The sequence below is a fragment of the Hippopotamus amphibius genome, chromosome 7 (genome assembly GCF_030028045.1).
Source record: "Hippopotamus amphibius kiboko isolate mHipAmp2 chromosome 7, mHipAmp2.hap2, whole genome shotgun sequence".
In the NCBI taxonomy this organism is placed as follows: Eukaryota; Metazoa; Chordata; class Mammalia; order Artiodactyla; family Hippopotamidae; genus Hippopotamus; species Hippopotamus amphibius.
In genome coordinates, this window is record NC_080192.1 from 124,017,178 (window position 1) to 124,037,387 (window position 20,210).

A 20,210-nucleotide genomic window follows, 5' to 3' on the forward strand; every position below is an offset into this window, starting at 1 on the left:
CAGGCAAGATCAACAGAACTAAAGGAAAAATTGAACTCAAGCAGTGCAAGAATTAGTTACATGGGATTGAATGAACTGATAAATATAATAATTTTAGTGCTTTTTTTTCTCTGAAATATTACTGTCTTTTCGTCTTTGTTTTCCAGATATAAGGAAACATTTCCCCTAAACTAATTATGACTTAACACCAATTTGGTAAATTATACTTTTGCAATCAGAATTAAAGCCTTTCTCTTTTCTCCCTACCTGATCCCACCAGAATTTGGAAACTCTTAGTTAGTGAATATTATTATTTTCATGATAATAAAGTTATTTGCATGAGTTCAATAAGAATTTGTTCTCCTTATAAACAAGACACAATTGGAAACGTTGACGATATTACTATGGTTTTGTGGGATTTTTTTTTTTTTGCTATTTTATTTTATTTGTAAAGGACTTTTATTGAGATATAATTGACATAAATAAACTGCATATATTTAAAGTGTACAATTTGACTTTTTTTCTTATTAGTAACGTATATATGGCAATCCCAATCTCCCAATTCATCCCACCCCAAACCTCCCCCCCACCCGCGCCATTTTCCCTCCTTGGTGTCCATATGTTTGTTCTCTATATCTGTGTCTCTATTTCTGTCTTGCAAACCAGTTTATCTGTACCTTTTTTCTAGATTCTGTATATATACGTTAATATACAATATTTGTTTTTCTCTTTCTGACTTGCTTCACTCTGTATGACAGTCTCTAGGTCCATCCATGTCTCCACAAATGTCCCAATTTCGTTCCTTTTTACGGCTGAGTAATATTCCATTGTACATATGTACCACATCTTCTTTATCCATTCATCTGTCGATGGACATTTAGGTTGCTTCCATGACCTGGCTATTGTAAATAGTGCTACAATGAACATTGGGGTACATGTGTCTTTTTGAATTATGGTTTTATCTGGATATATGTCCAGTAGTGGGATTGCTGGGTCATATGGTAATTCCATTTTTAGTTTTTTAAGGAACCCCCATACTGTTCTCTATAGTGGCTATACCAATTTACATTCCCACCAACAGTGCAGGTGGGTTCCCTTTTCTCCACACCCTCTCCAGCATTTATTGTTTGTAGATTTTCTGATGATGCCAATCTAACCGGTGTGAGGTGATGCCTCGTAGTTTTGATTTGCATTTCTCTAAGAATTAGTGATGTTGAGCAGCTTTTCATGTGCCTCTTGGCCACCCATATGTCTTCTTTGGAGAAATGCCTATTTAGGTCTTCTGCCCATTTTTTAAGCTCATTTTTGGAGTATAATTGCTTTACACTATTGTGCCAGTTTCTGCTGTACAACAAAGTGAATCAGCTGTATTTGTACATATATCCCCATATCCCCTCCCTTCTGCGACCCCTTCCAACCCTCCCTATCCCACCCCTGTAAGTCATCACCAATCATCAAGTTGATCTCCCTGTGTTATGCAGCAGCTTCCCACTAGCTATCTATTTTACATTTGGTAGTGTATATATGTCAATGCTACTCTCTCACTTCATCCCAGCTTCCCCTTCGTCAACCCCCCTCTGCCCTCAAGTCCGTTCTCTGCATCTACATCTTTATTCTTGCCCTGCCACTGGGTTCATCAGAACCATTTTTTTAGATTTCATGTATATGAGTTAGCATATGGCATTTGTTTTTCTCTTTCTGGCTTACTTCGCTCTGTGTGACAGATTCTAGGTCCATCCACCTCACTACAAATTAACGCAATTTCATTCCTTTTTATGGCTGAGTAATAGTCCATTGTATATTTGTGCCACATCTTCTTTATCCATTCATCTGTTGATGGGCATCTAGGTTGCTTCCATGTCCTGGCTATTGTAAATAGCACTCTGCCCATTTTTTGATTGGGTTGTTTGTTTTTTTGATATTGAGCTGTATGAAATTACTATGGTTTTAACCAAAATGTCATATTTGGGAATATACATGAAATAAAGTATGGCTAGATAGTTTTAAAGAACTAAGGTAGACTTTATGGGACCATAAAGCCCATTGAAAAAACAAGCTGGTACCTTACTTACAGGGTTCCCAGCAACCTTACCAAGTGATTAAGGAGGGCCACTTCCTGGCACTTACAGGAACCTCAAGATATTTTGGATCTTGAGAAGAGAGAAATCCTACCAAACCTGTAGTTATTATAGGCAGAATCTGATGGCAAGTCCTTGGCATGACTTTCCTGGCCTTAAGAAACCTTTTAAAAATTCCATTTGAGATTCCTTATGAAAAGGCCCAGTGAAGTCAAACTTCAAAGAGCCCATATGATTAATTACACTTATGTAAACAATCAGGCCAAGTTTATTGAAACCAGACTTATGTTGCAAACAAATTAATTTGGATATATTTTATAGAGATGTGGATAATTTCAGAGAGAAAAAATAGTTTCATTAATATACCTTTATGGGTGTTAAGCTCTCATGATAATAAATATCATTGGGGTTTGATGTTTCTTGACTGAGACTCATTTCCTAGATGGCTCCTTGTTTCTATGTTACATGATTGTAAAGCTTAACTGAATTATTAAAAGGACATTCTAGGCTTGTTTCTGAAGCTTACCTCAGTAATCAGTCTTTGGATGAAGATCAGATGCGCCATGACCTGTAGCCGGGAGATTGTACACATTGGAAAAGACATCAAAGAAAAGATTCTTTGCAGTCATGTTGTAAAGGAACTTATCATGTATTATTTACTAATCCATGTGCTGTCAAATTAAAGGGCATAGACTCATGGATACACATCTCTCACTTAAAAAGGGCCCCTCCACCCGAGAGGACTTTGACAGCTGTTTCTGACACCTGGCCGTCACTGACTAAGGCATGCACTATCGAGACAGGATGAGAAGACGTCAGTATAGACAGCTGAACCAAGTATCTGGACCAGGCCTGTAAGACTTACTCTACCAGTTCAGTTGGACTGTTTACCAAATGCTTGTCTTTCTATCAAATTGAAAATTATTGTTTTATTTCTGAAACATTGCTTTCACCACAATGTTCAGGATGGAAAGAACATTCTCTAGTAATGTTGTCATAGCGTATGGCTACTGAGGGCAATCAGATTGTTGGATCTGTTATCAAATTCCTCAGTCAATACAGGGCTCATGTAGGCCCCTCTTAATACCTATCACTGATTTTTCTGTTGTTCCAAACATTACCACTCACCTCGACGGACCTCTCTCTGGCCTGACATTTCAGTTTCAAATTCTTATTTGAACATAAATAAAACGTATTAATGTGTCCATCCCTTGTCTGATACTGTCCTCAATCCTTAGAGACCAGATACTACTTACCCTAGGACCGCTTCACTCTGTGCCTTGCTTAATTAACAAACATCTTAAAGAGAAAAACACGAGTAAATTATGCCATTACTTTCAAATGTCAAATGCCATATAGTTTTTGGAAAACCTGCAAGAAAAATGACCCATGGTTTAATACTGTGTTAAGAAAACTTCCAATTAACAAGGCTATCAATGAGATTGCTGGTGTTCCCCCAGGTTTTATCTTTGTATGTGGTATTAGAATTTGGCCCACTTTCCCAAAGATGGGCACATAAATGTCTTAATAGCTGGCAAACAGAATCATCATGTTTACTGGTACATTATGCTACTCCATTGTCTATATGTGAGGTAATAGATGAACCTCCTTTCTCTATTCATTACAGAGTCAAGAGATCCATTTTAGCAGGATACCAAGATACCTGGGGGAAAAGTCTTCTGGGAATCTTGATTCCTAGTGCAGGAGTATGTGCAAATGGAGATTTGACCGGGAATTTGTCAGTTACCATTGGTCAGATAGCTGAGGATACTGCAAAAAGCATCGCAGCACAACAGACGTCCCTCAACTCCTTAGCCCAAGTAGTATTTGATAAAGAGGTTGCTGGCTGAACAAAGAGGTTTTTGTGCTATTGCTCACATTACTTGCACTTATACCAACAGCTGTGGAAAAGTAGGTATACACTTAGAAAAAAAATTCCCAAAAGGCAAAAAGGCTAAAAGATGTATAGGAAACCAACCCATTAAATAATCTGTTTGGTTAGCTCCCCTCAGTAATAGGCATTTTTTTCCTGCTTTGCGTTACAGACAGCAATCATTGTCGCAGTATGTATTATTATTCTTTTCCTAGCTATCCAGGTACTCATGACAGGTGTCACTGTTTGCTCTAAGTTGACTGCTCCAAGCACATATACCATGTTTGTGCAACAAATTGATATAATTGATAATATAGCCTATAAAATGTTTACCCATCATCATATACCTCTGTGTTTACCTTGGTTGATTAATTAATGACTCCCCAATAAGAATAATCAGGCAACTCTTTTCCTATAAAAAAGAGAGGAAGTCCTAGCACCGAGAGACATGTTGGACAGGCAGCGACCACTCTGGCATCAAGGGACCAATATTTTGGTCATCACTGCTTTCTTTTGAAAGATTTTATTCAATCAAAAAAACTAAATGATGGAAGAAAATTTCACATATCAAGGTATGGGGAAGTCATTCTGGCTTCTAGATCATTTAGCTTAAACTTTATGCTAACTAGAACAGACTGTTTTTGTGACCTATTAAACAGCCTGTTCTGTGACCTATGTTGTACATCTGCTTTAATTGATTAACAAAAAGGCTGCACTGACCAGAGTAAAACTGTCCATTTTAAAGATAAATATTAAATGCCTCCCTTCCTGGGACACCAGTGCTGGTACTCCTTTGATGATATCTCCTTTCCCAGGTGCCAGGGCTTTACTGACTCGCTGTGTATGTGCTGATCTTTCTGTTTTGAAACCATGAAGAAATGTACTCTTGTCATGTTAGATGTTCTTTTTTCTGACAAGGTACACAATTGTTCTGAAAACCATGCTTCTCTGGAACAGTTTTTGAGAACTATCGGAGACACTGTCCTGGCTCAAATAAAACTCTCTTTTATTATTATTATTCATTGATTATTGATGATTTCTGTCACCAAAACATATGCCCAGACATTGTGAAAAGGCTCCTGGGATGGACATCCCCCTCCCCACTTAAGAACCACTGTTTTATGCTGACCAATCATCCTACTTTGCCCTGGACTGAGGGATTTACCGGAGATTTAGTGCTAAAACCAAGACAGTTGGGGACAAAGTAGGATGATTAGCCATCCTATAAGTGGAATTTCATCTCCTGCTTACATAAGGTCTGTTGTGGAGAGGGGTATTGTGTTGACAGCGTGGTGGATGTCCTGGCAGTCTTCAGTCTCTCTAAGTTATTTCTGTACCAAGCACATCTGCCCAATGCTACTTTCTTCCCTGCTCATATCCTTCAAGGGGTGTAGGGGAAGTGACCTACTTCAGAGAGGCTAGCTGAGTAGAAGAAGACCAGAGAGAATGCTGGTAGATGTGTGTGTGTGTGTGTGCGTGTGCGTGTGCGTGTGCGTGTGTGTGTGTTTGTGTGTGTGGGGGGAGGGGAAGCTGGGTGCTGGATTTTACAGCCCATTGGTGCTGACAAGGTGGGTAATATGCATGTGTGTTTATACCAGGAGTTAATGGAGACTGGATGCGGGAAGGTTTTCAGCTCTGTGTTAATTTGGCCTATGCCTACGAGATATGCACATTTTATTTGGTACAGTATTTTGAAATATTTTTGTGAGTTTTTCTGACAATTTAATCAAGGGTGTTTCCCTGAGAGAAACAGAAGGGAAACCTCAAAAGTGATTTGTTATTAGGATTATTTTTGTTGTGCTGTTGAGAATACACTTGCAATAGTAATACAAATTTTGATTGTTTGCATATTTACAAAGCACTTGCAAACATACATCATTTGTCCCTCAGCCTTTTGCTCTTGATGTCATTCATTTGCCCACCTACAGGATGAAGATAAGTGAGTTCTGAAAGTGATAAGAGACCTGCTGAGGTCAAATGCCAGATTTTGCATCTGCATCACTGAACTCTGCATCTTGTGACTCCAGACTCCTCCAGGCTCTGGGAGAATGAGTCCTGCGTCTAAGTGCTGAGTCTAGGTTGTTGTAAATCTATATGGTAAAATGACAAGTGCAGACGCAGAAGATGTGAATCATCTTTATTGCCATGACAGTGACTATGACCATGGCCCTTCCCCCTTCTCTGTCTTCAGCAAGTAGGGGGATGAAGCAGCTTCCACGAGGGTAGTGCCCAAGACCCAGGGTCACCTGGCACCAAGGCATCCCCCTTGCTGATATCTGCTCTGTGCTCTTTGACACAGGTGTTGGGGATGCGATTTACTGTGTATGATTGTTTGCATTTTCCTTGATTATGTAAATGGGTGGCTTTTGCCAAGAACTCTCTGTGCCCCGAAGCTCTAAGCTTAGTCCCTCCCATTGGCTGAGTTCATTTCATTTTTGTAGGGAGGCGTACTTTCCAAGTTGCAGAGCAGTGATAACTGGCAGTGCCTCTTGGGCGTAAGGTGTTTGGAGTTCAGGGACCCCCAACCAGTGACAATGACAGCAGATGAGTTGGTTTTCTTTGTGAATGGCAAAAAGGTAAGCAGAAGCTGACCTTTTCTCTGGTTTCCCTGCTCCCTGGGAGGGATGTGTGTCCTCTGGAAAAGGCCTGTTCTTGTTGTCTCTCTCTTGTGTTCTCCCTCATTTGTTTGCTCTCTTTCTCTCTCTCCCTTCAAAGCTGTTGCTGCATTTGGGGTAACACTGGGGAAAGAAGACCTTCTCAGGGTTAGAACGCAGTCAAGATACTCACAGGCAAAGGAGAAGAAAGGAGTCTGTGAGCTCCACCCACACTCCCTGCCGCCTCTTCGCAGTAATAGAGACACCGGCAGGAAGCTGAGACAGGTGGAGAGAAGCTGAGAAAGGTGGACAGGGTTCTAGGTGCGATTGGAGATCGCCTCCATTTCTGTGTTTAATCAAGTGTATCCTAAGGCTCTCTTTACTGTGTTGCTCTCTTTACTGATAAAAGGAGCAGGAACGCGTTTTCTTGCTAATCTCAGGGTATAAGATCTACACAGCTTTGAGTCTGATAGTTCACCCATGTAAATATAACAGCTAACTTGTGTGAGGACATGTACTGACATCTTGTGGCAGGCCACAATTTTTGTTTCCTAAAGGGCACCATCTGCACCGCCCTGCCCCCGCCGCCACTGACCCACTTATACAAATATTGCAAACCTCTTACTTTGAGAAAAATTACTCACTTGGATTAACTTCATTAGTGCACAGAGACCTAGGGAAGATGGGGCTGGGGTGGGGCAGAGGGGGTCTATGACAAGGGTACCAGTCCTTGTAGCCTTAGAAGGTGAGAATCTTTGCAGATTTTGATGCAGGTGCAGGGAGAAGAGGGGACAAACACATCACATTGTCTCCATTGTCCACTTGCACTCCCTCCATGGGTGCTGAGGTGCTCACATCTGCTTCAGCTCCCCGGATGGGAAGGAAAGGGACAATAAGAAGGTAGCTGTGGTTGCACCTTGTGAATGGCTGTGTGGACAGTATTAGTGATGATTGTATCCAGTCGTCAGAGCGATTTTATGTCTTTTGCAATATTGGCAATTTTGAGTTGAGAAACCGGGCTACTTTGGAGGCAATTTTCAAGAACTAAAATGCATGCAGTGCTTAAACTGTCAGAGTGCGTTTGGGTGACTAGCAGGGGAGTTCCACAAGCCATTGCATCATCAGTGCTCCCAGGACTGTTGGATTCAGGTTGAGTGGTATCACCAGGTGGTCCTTGGGAATGTGGTCAGCTGTGCTCTTTCAGGTGCAGAGTTGTCTGTCTGTGCTGACTATCTTTCAGGACTGGACTCTGGTAGCAAACTAAGAGGTAGGGCAAAGCTTCCATGTTGCTGGTTGTAAGACTTGCAGCCAAGAATTCCAACGACTTTGTCCTGTTCAGCAATTACATTGTAGAGATTTAAGAAACAGTTGTTGAATTGGCTTTCTCAACCCATTACTTACACAGAGGCATCTTCATGGCATTTTTCCAAGCAACTTTTATGTTGGGTGAGAAGCCGGATTCAGCGACTTCTAAGGCAAAGTCTCACTCTAAGGTCTGATTTTTTATTAAGCCATCAACTCATGTGTGACAGTACGAGGTTGTATCCTTCTTTGGGGATGGTTTGCTATAATGCACTGGATCTAGAAAGGAGAATTTCAAGGTAAATCTTGTTTGGTGAAAATTGTTTCCCCATGTATTTTATTTTCACCTTAGGAAAGCAATTTAAAATTTTTACATGGTATCATTACATCAAACCCTACTGTCTCTTGAAGCTTCTACTACTACCAGTTTCTGTGATGAATATCGGTGCTTTTAATTTTATAAATGTGTGGCCTTTTGAGAATCTGTTGGAAAGGTGGTGAGGCAATGCAAAGAGGAATGAGTTGAAAGCAGTGCTATAAAAAATAGACCAAGCAAGGGAATTAGCAGTCAAATCAAGGCAGTTATAAGTTTCTTCTTGTGAATTCTATTCACAAGATATTTTAGATTTTTCGTTACCAGATATTGTGCAAGGAGGTTACCAAAGAAGCTGTTGGAACTTGGTGATTCATTCTTAAATATCAGCTTCCTACTTTTCCTGTTTCAGACCACTGTCTAGGACTCTGTCTTCACTTGCTGTGGTCCTGGAAAGGGTGTAAGATGCAAATGATCAAATTCCTCTAGGGCCTTCTGTGGTGGTGACAGGCCTTGGTGACTATGGTTTCCACATCTTCTGAGTCAGAGTCAAAGGGAAAGAACTGCCTAGGATTTTGATATCACTGTAGTGACCATCCTCTTAGAAGGTAGGATCCTTGTTTTCCCAAACAGTCACTCTCTGGCTAGTGTAGATGGTGGCCCCAGGAGGAGTCTGGGAAGATTTGGCATGTAGAATGCAGCTGAAAGTGTCCAGGAGTGACCCCACGAGAAACAGCAGTCAGTGATGAGTCCACACACACTCAGTCTCTCACCCACCCACGTCGTCAACACTTACAGTCTCCTCCCAGGCCTGAGCCTATGGGACACGTATGCATTGGAGGCATATGATCTCTAAGACCAGGCACTTATCTTTGGGGAGCTTATGAACTAGTGACAAATTGGATTGTGATTAGGTAAAGTACCATATTCCAAAATGTATTTCAAAGAAAAGTATCCCCACAAGATACTCTTCTTAGATATTCTTAGACCACTTTGTATAGTGTTGGCACATAGTAGGTGTTCAATTAATGTGGACAGAATGAATGGATGAATATTAACACCCTGAGAAACCCTCTACTAAAGAAATTTGTTTTTCAAACTTTGTACTTTAAGGGTATTTTAAATTGACAAGGAAGTTGCAAGAAGAATACAAAGAAATATTAAATAAACTTACCCACATTCAACATCTGTTAACATTTTACTACATTTTCTTTAACATCCTCTCTTTAAGTATATATACCTATGATGTATACATGTGTATAGATCTATGTATATACATAGGTACATAAATACATAATGCTATATATTTATTTATGCATGCAATTAATTGGAATAAATACATAAAGTATAAAATTTTCTTTCTGAACTGTTGAGGATAAATTTCAGATATCAGGGACTTCCCTGGTGGTCCAGTGGTTAAGAATCCACCTTCCATTGCAGGGGACGCAGGTTCAATCCCTGGTTGGGGAACTAAGATCCCACATGCTGCAGGGCAAATAAGCCTGTGCGCTCTAGAGCCTGCGCGCCACAAGCAGAGAGCCCGCTTGTCACAACAAAGATCCTTTGTGCCACAACTAAGACCTGATGCAGCCAAATGAATAAATAAATAAATATAAAAAAATAAGTTTCAGATATCATGCTTCTTTATCTCTTAAACTAAGAATAAGGGTATTCTTACAGAACCACAATCTATTTATAAGAACCAGAATGTCTAGCACTAATATAACACTTTTGTCTAATCTATAGACTTTACGTAGAGCATTATTCCAAATTTCCCAATGATGTCCTTTATGGCTTTCCCCCTCCAATCCCAGGATCCAGGATCATGCCTCCTACTTAGTTGTCACGTCTCTTTGGTCTCCTTTAATCTGGATCAGTTCCTTAGTTTTCCTTTGTCTTTTGTGACATTGATGTTTATGAAGAGAACAAGCCATTATTTTTTAGAATGTCCCTCATTTTGAGTTTGTGTCATGCTTTCTTATACTTAGACTCAGAGTCTGCATTTTGGGCAGAGTACCAGCGACGTGACGAGTCTTTCTTGGTAGATTGTATCAGGAAGCACAAGTTATCGGTTCTCCCCATTATTTGTGATTTGAACTCTGGAAGGTGGTGTCCACCAGGTTTATCCACCATAAGATGACTCTTTTCCCCTTTCTAATTAATGACTAATCTGTGACAAGATCCTATGGGACTAGGTAAATATCTTGATTATCAAACTTTCACCCACTAGTTGCAGCATCCATTGATGATTCTTGACTGGATCAGTTATCGTGCTGATTACAACCATATTTACTAGTTGGCGTTCTTCTGTCAGGAATAACTTTCCTTTCTCTCCTACTTGTTTGTTTGTTTATTTATGAATGATCAGTTTGGACTCATGAGTTTTAATGCTATTTAATGGGTTATAATCCATTATGGCTGTTATTTGTTTTGGTGCTTGAGTTTTACCAGCACAATCTGTTTAACCTAGCATTTCCTAAGCTCACTTCCCCACAGTGACTTTCTTTTAGAATACACATTTCCTTTGGGCATCCTGTTGAGAGAGGGTTCTGTGGTGTTTGCTGGGGCAAACACTGCAGCTATGCCATGAGAGTGTCATGGTCATTCTCTGAGGAATTCAAGGAAGGTTGGACCACTTGTGACTGGGATGATAGGGAAGTGTTTGGGGTCTTCCGATAAGTCAAGATGCAGGTAGAAGAGGAATGGAATGGCCAAAGGCACAGGAGTTAGAAGGTTTAAGTTGTATTTTCACTAGAGTATGAAGATCAGCTTGGCAGGGGAGTAGGAGCAGGACAGGCTGAAAATGAAGATTGGGGACACATTGAAAAGGGTCTTGAAAGACACCCTAAGGAACTTGGGTGCTATCTTGAACATGTAGGAGGTCACTGAAGACATCGAGCCGAGAACTGATGGGATGTGTTAAAAGGAGAGCAGCAGGACAGGAAGAAGGAGAGGGTAGTAACCTAAGAGGCTCTTACTGCCATCTGTGAGAAAGGTAATAAGGATCTTTATTTTGCGCATTTATGATTTGTTCTCTAAGAGAAAAGAAACAATTCTTTTGTGAAATTTGTAAACAGGACTTTGAACAAGCTGGACATGTTAGGTGTAATCATAAAAGAAAATTAATTTTATCTTCTACTTTCCTCTCAACTTTATTCAAGGGGTAAATTCTGGTAGTTTCATGACCTTCTGGATTACTTTTAGTCAATAAAAAATCCTATGGGCAATTATAAGTTGCCAAACACAGTTTCAATTCAGGACAGAGAAGAGAGGGTAGTGAGAAAGTTCTTGTTTAATAGGTGCTGGTGTAGGATGACTCCCCACTGCTAGGAATCTTCAATTGCAAGTCTCATGACATGAGGGGTGTGTTTTTTCAGTCTGGCTTCTCTCCCTCAGTCTCCAGTTTTGAGAGGTCCGCTCCACAGACTCTGATGGAGGTCCCATCACCTCCTGTAGGCAGTCTCTCAGCTGTGATTTAAACACATTCAAGCAAACTCTCTCTCTCATGTGTGGCCTGTGCTAGGTCCATGGCCAACACTTTCACATCCTTTGCTCTTCCAAACTCTGGGAGCACACATCAATCCTTACACTACAATTCTTCCTCAGCTTGTCAGGTAAGACTTTCTCTAGCTTTTAGATAAGCCAGACCACCACATGCCCTGCTGCATGTGAACTTTACATGTAGGGCTATGGAAGTGCCTCATGAAGTTGGAAATGCGAGGCAGATACCTCCTCCTCCCAGCTTTAGGAAGATGTGGGACTCATAGTACAGCTCTCTCTAAAGAAACTCTTATCACATATTCTCTCCCCTTAATCATCCTAATCACCCAAACACTTTTAGGCTTGATAATGCATGAGAAGAAGTGAAATAGGTTTTCATAGATTTCCTTTGATGATGTGCGTCAGGAACTGGCACCGTACTTTGTAGACAACCTTTCCATCTTATTGAACATTCTGTTCATGGGCCTTTGGTTTGAGATTTCTCCTCCATTTCTTTTTTTTATTATTATTTATTTATTTATGCTGTGTTGGGTCTTTGTTGCTGTGTGTGGCCTCTCTCTAGTTGCGGCCAACAGGGGCTATTCTTTGTTGTGGTGTGCGGGCTTCTCATTGCAATGGCTTCGGTGGCTTCTCTTGTTTTGAAGCATGGGCTCTAGGCACTCGGGCTTCAGTAGTTGTGGCACATGGGCTCAGCAGTTGTGGTGCACGGGCTTAGTTGCTCCAGGGCATGTGGGATCTTCCCGACCCAGGGCTTGAACCCGTGTATCCTGCATTGGTAGGAGGATTCTTAACCACTGTGCCACCAGGGAAGTCCCTTCTGCTCCATTTCTAACCCACATTAGTGTTGTTGACTGTGATAACTCAAAGCATGCAATACCCCACTATGAGCACAGGCCCACAGACTGGCCATGTATTGCCTGAGTGCCTGCACTCCAGGAGCAAAGACAGAGGTCTGCATGTGGCTGCCCTCGGCTGTCCCTGGCATTCATAGATGTACTCCAGCAGCTGGAAATGGAACGGCATGTTCAGCTTGAAGAGGACTTGGCCTTAGTCAGCCCAGCGTGGCAGATGCCACACCTAAGGGCTCTGCGGTGGTCCAGAGCTGAGCACTAATGCACCATTTTAACATTGCAGGTGTCAGCAGGTGCACAACTTGGCTTGCAGCTAATATGTTCATCTTACGGAATTATCAAGAAAAACAACTTCATTTTCATGATATATTTAGCACATCTCCATTAACTCTACAAATTCTTCGATGAGACAATGGCTAAGTATACCTATGCCATAGTTTTCTTTTGTGTTTGTTCTTGTAGGTGGTGGAGAAAGATGCAGATCCAGAAACAACCCTTTTGGCCTACCTGAGAAGAAAGTGTATCCTGACTCTGGAGAGGGGGTGAGGGAGAGAGGGCTCCGGGGACTCGTTCTCTGGGCCTTACGCCGTTTGCCAGTGACTGGTCTGGAGGCTGTGAAGTGCAGAGGGAAGAGCACTGGGTTAGGGCTCTGGACCCTGTGTCTGAGCTGCAGGTCTGTCACTTGGGCTGTGTGACCCTGGGAAGTCAAGCTGAAATTCTCAGCTGCCGAGTAAGTATATGGTTCTTGATGTTCTTCAAGGTCTCTTGCATTTAAGACTCTAGTAACGCCGAGGTTTAATCCTGGGCCTGTAAAACAAGCAGCTCCAAAAGGCCCTCCTTAGCCCTGGCAAGCTTCATGGTCACTTCCCTCCCCCCACCCCCAGGAGGAGCAGGGCCTGCCTCAGCAGACCTTTGCTAATACATAAATGGGCTTCCCAGGACGGTGGAGAGAAAGTCAGGGGAAGGGGTAGGTTTGGGGAAAGGGATGCCTGAGCTGGGAATCATGTAGAGGCACCATCCACTGTGGGAATGGCGGGCTCTGGGAAGCATGGAGTGGGGGACCCCTTGGTGGGGGGTGCCACGCTGCCCCCAGCGTGGGGAGGGCTTCTCTACGATCCCCCATCCCTTTTGTTCTTCTGTAGAAGGAAAGTGTTCTGCGACCCTGGAACAAAAACAACAACAAAGATAGGGTAGGAGCTAACATTAATGGAGCTAATGTTAACACTGACCATATATGGGTGGAGTTCAAGGCTCTCTCACTGACCCCACAGCGAGCCCTTTGGCAGAGGAGAAAATGAGGCTGGACGTGGTAAGGGACCTGTCTCCCCATCATGTTTTCTGGGCAAATGCTGGCAGACCTGGACTGAAGCCCAGGGCCACGCTCTGAGACTCCCACCCGCACTGGAAACCCTCTAGGGATCTGTTGGAGAGCAATGCGCATCTGACCACTGTCAATAAACCCATGTGGCTCCCAGAGGCAGGGATGTCTGGTGGCTCCTTCCAGTGACATATTTTAGGACAACAAAGGATTGTTTCAGCCCCTGCAGAAGCGAGCCTGGAATCCATGGCCTTGCCTCTGGTTCTTTCGCCTCCTATCAGCGAGCGGCTGGCTCTAGTGTACTTTGACCTGGAGGGTGCAGGTCTGGAGGTTCATAGCACATGGACCTGATGGCATTTTTGTAGAGGCGGAGTCACTTAGTGGGACCAGGGGACTGCATGGAACTCCATTTCCAGCCCATCTACCTGGGTGGTCTGGGAAGAGCAGCTCATTCTTAAAGATTGTTGATGTCAATTTTAGATTTCTAATAAGGTTTTGAAGACCTGACAGCCTCAGAAATTCCTGATCATAGCAGTTGGCTGGTTTAAAGGCCAAATCTCAAATGAAATCCATACCTGAAAGTTAGCATGTAAATATGATGTCCTCGTGGCTTGTTGCTGCTTGTGTTGAGAGTTCATTTGTGGGAGCTCCCGTCGAGAGGGAAGACCCTAGCTTTGACTTGTACCCTGGCTTCCAGAAAGATCCCCAGGCTAGCAGAAGACCTCTAGACTACTGAGGACTGCTTCCATTCGTCCTCATGTGCCCCTAGGGTGGTCTAAACTGCTGATCTCATATGTCCAGACTAGTGAAAAGCATAACTCAAGACCTAGATAGACCTCCCTAGCTGTGCTTTAAAAGAGGCAGCAGCATGGTGAAGGACGAGGCCCCCACTCTGGAGTCAGACGACTGTGTTTTGGCCCTAACACTCAAGGTAACACGAGTGACTGTTACCTTGCAGGACTCATGTTACATCTTGTCTCAGTCTTTCCTTTCTTTCCTTCCTTCCTTCCTTCCTTCCTTCCTTCCTTCCTTCCTTCCTCCCTCCCTCCCTCCCTCCCTCCCTCTCTTTCTTTCTTTCTTTCTTTCCCTCTTTCTCTCTCTCCCCCTTCCTTCCTACTTTCCTTCCTTCCTACAGTTCCTGCCCTACCTACTACCACATTATTGTCAAGATCAAAGAGGTCCATGTGTATAGGTGCTTTCCAAGTAGAAGATGCTCTATCATTGTTAGTTATTAGTTTTATCTTGAAATTAGGGAAGTGGCCAGGAAATAATAGCCTCAGCTCCTTCCATCTTCAATAGGAAGCTGGGTGGCTTGGAGGCCTGTGGACCTGAGAGAAAAGAAGCAATGGAGCCCGTGTGTCCCAGGGAAGGAGGCCACCATAATTGCTGTTCTCCAGAATAGCCTATTAGCTAGGCACTTTTCAAGCACAAAGTATCAGAGTCTTTATTTCTCCCAATATATGAGATGGCTCCAATATTGGTTTCTGACCTCAAAAATATCTTCATTTTAATTTCCATTCACATATTCTATGGAATAGATATTCAGAAGTCCCTGGTCCAGCTATAATTTTGATTGCTGGACTTCATCAGTCCAACAGGTTTGGTGGAGGGATGAGGGAAGCTGAACTCGGCAAGTCCCAAGTGGCTTCATGGCAAGCCCAGCCTGGGTGATGTGAGGGCTGCCCCACGTGTTCAGTCTTTGAGGTGCCTGATTCACCTGCCCAGTGAGACCACAAGGTTAGGGGCCTGTTAAGACTACACCTAGAAGACCTCAATCCCAAGAAAATCTCCAGGACTAGAGAGCAGTGGAACTCTGGTCCCAGGGGATGACAGGTGGGTGCTGGTGCCTTTCCTCTTCTGTTCAGTGGAGCTGGCCCCATCCCCTGCCTCCCTGGGGTGCTAGGCAGCCTCTTTGAATGGGAGGCTCAGTGGGTCTGCTGCCTCCCAGGTTGAGGGGCCTGAGCCTGTGTGTGGAGGGCGGGCTCTTCACTAGAAGCTCAGCCCAGGCATTTCCCAGCAGCCCAACAAAGGCTTTTTTTCTCTGAGTTCATATTCCTTAACCCTTGACCATCCAGTGGGGCTGAAAGGGACCAAGCTGGGCTGTGGAGAAGGGGGCTGCGGAGCTTGCACGGTGATGCTTTCCAAGTATGATCGTCTCCAGGACAAGATCGTGTATCCTTTGCCTGCTGGCTGATGGCCTTTGAGGACTATGATGCAGGGGTCAGCTTTTGAGCTTGTGCATGTGTGTGAGAGTGTGCATGTGTGTGAGTGTGCATGTGTGTGAGTGTGCATGTGTGAAAGTGTGCATGTGTGTGTGTGCATGCGTGTGCGCATGTGTGTGTGCATGTGTGTGGCTGTGCATGTGCGTGCGCATGTGTGTGCATGTCAGTGTGCATGTGTGTGCATGTGTGTGTGCATGTGTGTGAGTGTGCATGTGTGTGCATGTGTGAGAGTGTGCATGTGTGTGAGTGTGCATGTGTACACATGTGCATAAGCCCCTTCGTTTCTAAGTTGGCTTTCATCATGAACAGAGATATTGTAGAATGATGTCTTAGGAAGCATCTTCCTGGCTTATAAATATGGACAAGATTATGAACTGCTGAAAAAATCATCTTTTTAAAATTCAGTCATTTCACGTCCCATGAAATCGTTCAATAGGCCTCCATTGTCCGCAAATTAAAGTCCAAGCTTTTGGCTTGACACATGAGGTGTTTCAATTTTCCCCATCTTTCCTCTCCAGTTTTCTTTCTCTTCATGGGTCCAGCACTCCATTCATGCAGAAATAATTGTAAACTACCACTACTCCATGCCCACTCATTTCTTGGTCTTTGCATGAGCTGTTGCCCATCTTGAATGTCCTTTTTTCAAGGACTTCTCTACTGGCTAACTCTTACTAGCACTTTAGGACTGAGCAAAATATCACCTCCTCCAGGAAGCCTTCCTTGACCTCCCAAGACTGGGTTGAGTGCCCGTTGTCTCTGCTGGTCCCATGGTGCCCTGTGCATAGCCCTCCTGAAGCACTTACCATAAGATATTTAAATTGCATCTTCACACTGGCTTCTGTTTTCTTGAGTTGAAGGCAAGCTATTAAAGGACAGAAATTCCGCCTTATTCACCTTTATTTTCTCAGCCCTCGGTAGAGTGCCTGGCATGTGGTTGGCCTTCAGTAACTGATGTTGGCTGTGTGAAGGAATGCCTGATGAATAAAGGGGTGGATGTGGGGAAGCTGTGTCTAAGGGGTTGGTGTCCCATGTCGCCTGGGGATTCTCCCCTCCCCCTCCCCACAGAGGAATGGGAGAAATGGAGGTGAGTGAAAGCAGGGAAGCAAAAGTGACAGGAGGTTCTGAACCTGAAGCAGCTAAGGATGGGCCTTGCAGAGAGAGGAGCACACGTTGGGCCTGGAACCTGCCGGGAGCTTCCTCTTGACTCAGCCCCCAGGGTTGGGCTGAGTAAGAAACAGCTGAAAGTGACCCTGGCTCCCATGCACCTGCTCAGAGGCCTAGGGCGCCCTGATGTCTGACCCCACAGGATGCTGGAGGGGCTCAGGCCTGGAGTCTTGGGTGGAGAGGTGAGGACCACCTGTAGAAAAGACAAGAACATAATGTAGAGTGAAGAGAAATGACACAGGCATCATAAATCTCCCAGACCCTGCCCTAAGGTCTGCTCTAATAACCTGAGTGGTCAAGGGAGTGGCCTTAATCTGGGGTTCCAGTCACTTTTCTGCCAATGCCTGCCTGGCCCCCATCTGCTCCTTGCACCATGTTGCTGTGACGACTGTGGAAGGAATCGGAAGCACCAAGACGAGGCTGCATCCTGTGCAGGTAACCAGAGGCTCTCACCAAGGCGGCATCCTTGCTCTGGGTTGCTGGGCTGAGTGTCGCTTCCCCGGGCTAAGGAGGGAGGCATTCTAGCCCAGCCACCTCCCCAGCTCCTCGTGGAGGTGACGGGATGGCTGTGAGGCAGAAATAGACACCCGAGCCTGAAGCTCCCTCCTGCGTCTGGGTGGATATGACATTGCATAGCCCTGTGGGAACCAAGAGGTCAACTGGATCTGGTGGCTGGGAAATCCAGCTGTGCCAGAGCCGGAGGGAGGAGGGGCAGGGGAGCTTCCTCACCTTGTGCCCGCGTGTGCTTAGGAAGCCCCCTTGCCTTCTCAGACTGAAGATTCCAGATACTCTGTGCCCCTTCATAAAAAGTCCACCTCCTCCCTCCTCCCTCCAATGGTAATTTCATTGCACCTCTCACCTCCCACCCACAGATCATATAGACGTGGACTCATTAAAATGGAGGTGAGCAAGTGCTGAGTCAGAGAACGAAGACACGTGGGTGTCTGACCTGGACTGAAATCAGGAACACTTCGGGGAAGAGTGGGCAGTAGCCTGAGGGGTTTGTGGAGAGAGAAAGGATGCTCGTAGAAGGTGGAATGGAGCCCCTGTGCGAGCAGAGCACAGTGGGAAGGAAAGGCCACTGTTCTGGGTGCTTATGTTTAGGGAAACTGAGGCAGGAGGTCTTTGGAAGATTGTAATCACAGAAGGTGCCTGAGCCACACCCTTTTCTTCATCTTCCCTTGACCATGTCATTCAGATCCTGCCACCCTTGGGTCCCTTTCGTGAATCCTGGAGCCAGGGCCGCTGCTTGAGCGAGCTAATTATACTCCCTGCAGGGAGACTCTTGAGCCAGTCACGTGGGGTCAGAGTGGGGTGGGACGGGATTATGTCACCTCTGTGGCTTTGCTTCCTAGGCAGGAAAGGGGTAGATTACTAAACTTGTCCAACCTGCAGCAGATGTGAGAGTATTAATGAGGGCTTGTAATTTTCTTTGAAACAAATAGATGAAAGAAAGAATGAGCCATTTAAACACGGGGATCATATCCATACAGTCAGGTGAAGGTCCTCCCTTTCCAATGGAACAGATCCTTATTCCTGACGCACTTCTTTTGGCTCCAGATAAGCTGTAGATTCCACTTCCCCCTTGTCCATTTACGTTTTTCTCTTGGCTTCTACGACACCACACTTTCCTCACCTTCCACCTACCTCCATGCGCACCATGTGCGGCTCTGCCTCGGCTCAGGCCCTAGTCGATGCTGCGCCCTGGGCTCTGGCCTGGGGCCCATCCCTTCTCCACCTTCACACTCTCCCAAGGTGAGTTTAAAGCCCTCTGCATGTGAATGCATCATTTTTGTATCTTCAGCTTCAATCTCTCCTCGGAGATCAGACTCCTATTTCTAGCTGCCTTCTTCAATCACTAGATGGGTGTCTAATCTCAGATGTAACAAAACCCTATTTCCCCCCAACTTCTTTCTTCCCCAGTCTTCCTCCATCTGAATCAATGGCAAAAGCATCCACCCAGTTGCTCAAGACAAAAATCCAGGAGTCACCTATGATTCTTGCTCTCATGCACCACAACCAATCCATCCAGAAGAAATATCTAGTCTACCTCCAAAACCTACTACGAAAGCTTCATTTTTTTCTCCGTTTCCCCTATGACTGCTTGGTCCAAGTCACCATCCCCTCTTGCCTGGGACACTTCAGCATCCTGGTCCCCCGTTTCTTCTCTTGCCCCCACAATCATTCCCTACCCAATAGCTGGAGTGATTCTTTAAAAATACACGATTGATCGTATTAAGCCCTGCTCAAATTCCCCTACAGGCTTCCCATCATCACACCCAGAATAACAATCCGGATGCCCCCAACCCTGGCTTATGAAGAGCCGCGTGGACTGGCTGCCGCCTGTTCCCCCAGCTGACGTCTCTTGTTCCAGGATTCCGCCCACCCTGGCCGTTCAGCAGCTCTAGCGCATCAGGCTTTTGCGCTGTCTGTGCTCAGAGGCTTTGCACTCTCTGTTCTCTCTGTTCCAAATCATGTCATTAAGTTCAACTCAAAAGTCACTTTTTCAGAACGGCTTTTCTGACCATACCGAGTAGCCACTAGTTACTCTGGGTCTTGTCCTCTTGTACCAATTCTCTACATAGCACTGAGCTCCACCTCAAATTTTCTTTTGTTTTTGTCAGTATTTCCCCTACTAGGATGTGAGTTTCATAAGACCAGGAACCTCATCTCTCTTCTTCACTCTCCATCCCCAGTGCCTTTGCTACACCTTGTACGTAATAGGTTCTTAGTAAATATTTGTCAAATGAATGACTATCCATGCTAGGCACTGGAGATACAACATTCTAGCAATTTTACTTAATGTAAGTTCCAAGAGTGAGTCCCAAGAGATTAAAAAATAGTGTAAATGAGGAGAACCTCCTTGTAATAAAAATCTTATAGTTTTGAACGAAAATTCTATGACATTCAATGCTTTCAGTGAATTCTATATCACACGTTTCCCAGTTCTTAAGTCCCCACCCATTGGACTTCAAGGATTGCCTTCATATAAGAATACAATAGCATTCTAATTTG

The 20,210-nt window shown here is 44.3% G+C and overlaps 1 protein-coding gene across 5 annotated transcripts in view; it reads left to right on the forward strand.

The window, feature by feature from the left end:
• XDH (xanthine dehydrogenase) overlaps positions 1-20,210 on the forward strand; it is a 117,330-nt gene that overhangs the window by 50,461 nt on the left and 46,659 nt on the right. For 3 of the 5 annotated variants that reach the window (XM_057743172.1, XM_057743174.1, XM_057743173.1), the window contains exons 1-4: positions 6,384-6,506; positions 12,954-13,011; positions 15,885-15,981; positions 17,522-17,630. In XM_057743172.1, coding sequence (XP_057599155.1) covers positions 6,465-6,506; positions 12,954-13,011; positions 15,885-15,981; positions 17,522-17,630 — 306 coding nt within the window. In that variant the 5' untranslated portion in view covers positions 6,384-6,464. Of the gene's footprint in view, positions 1-6,383; positions 6,507-6,731; positions 6,846-12,953; positions 13,012-15,884; positions 15,982-17,521; positions 17,631-20,210 lie in introns of those variants that run through there. The other 2 variants (XM_057743176.1, XM_057743175.1) reach the window with 2 other exon arrangements.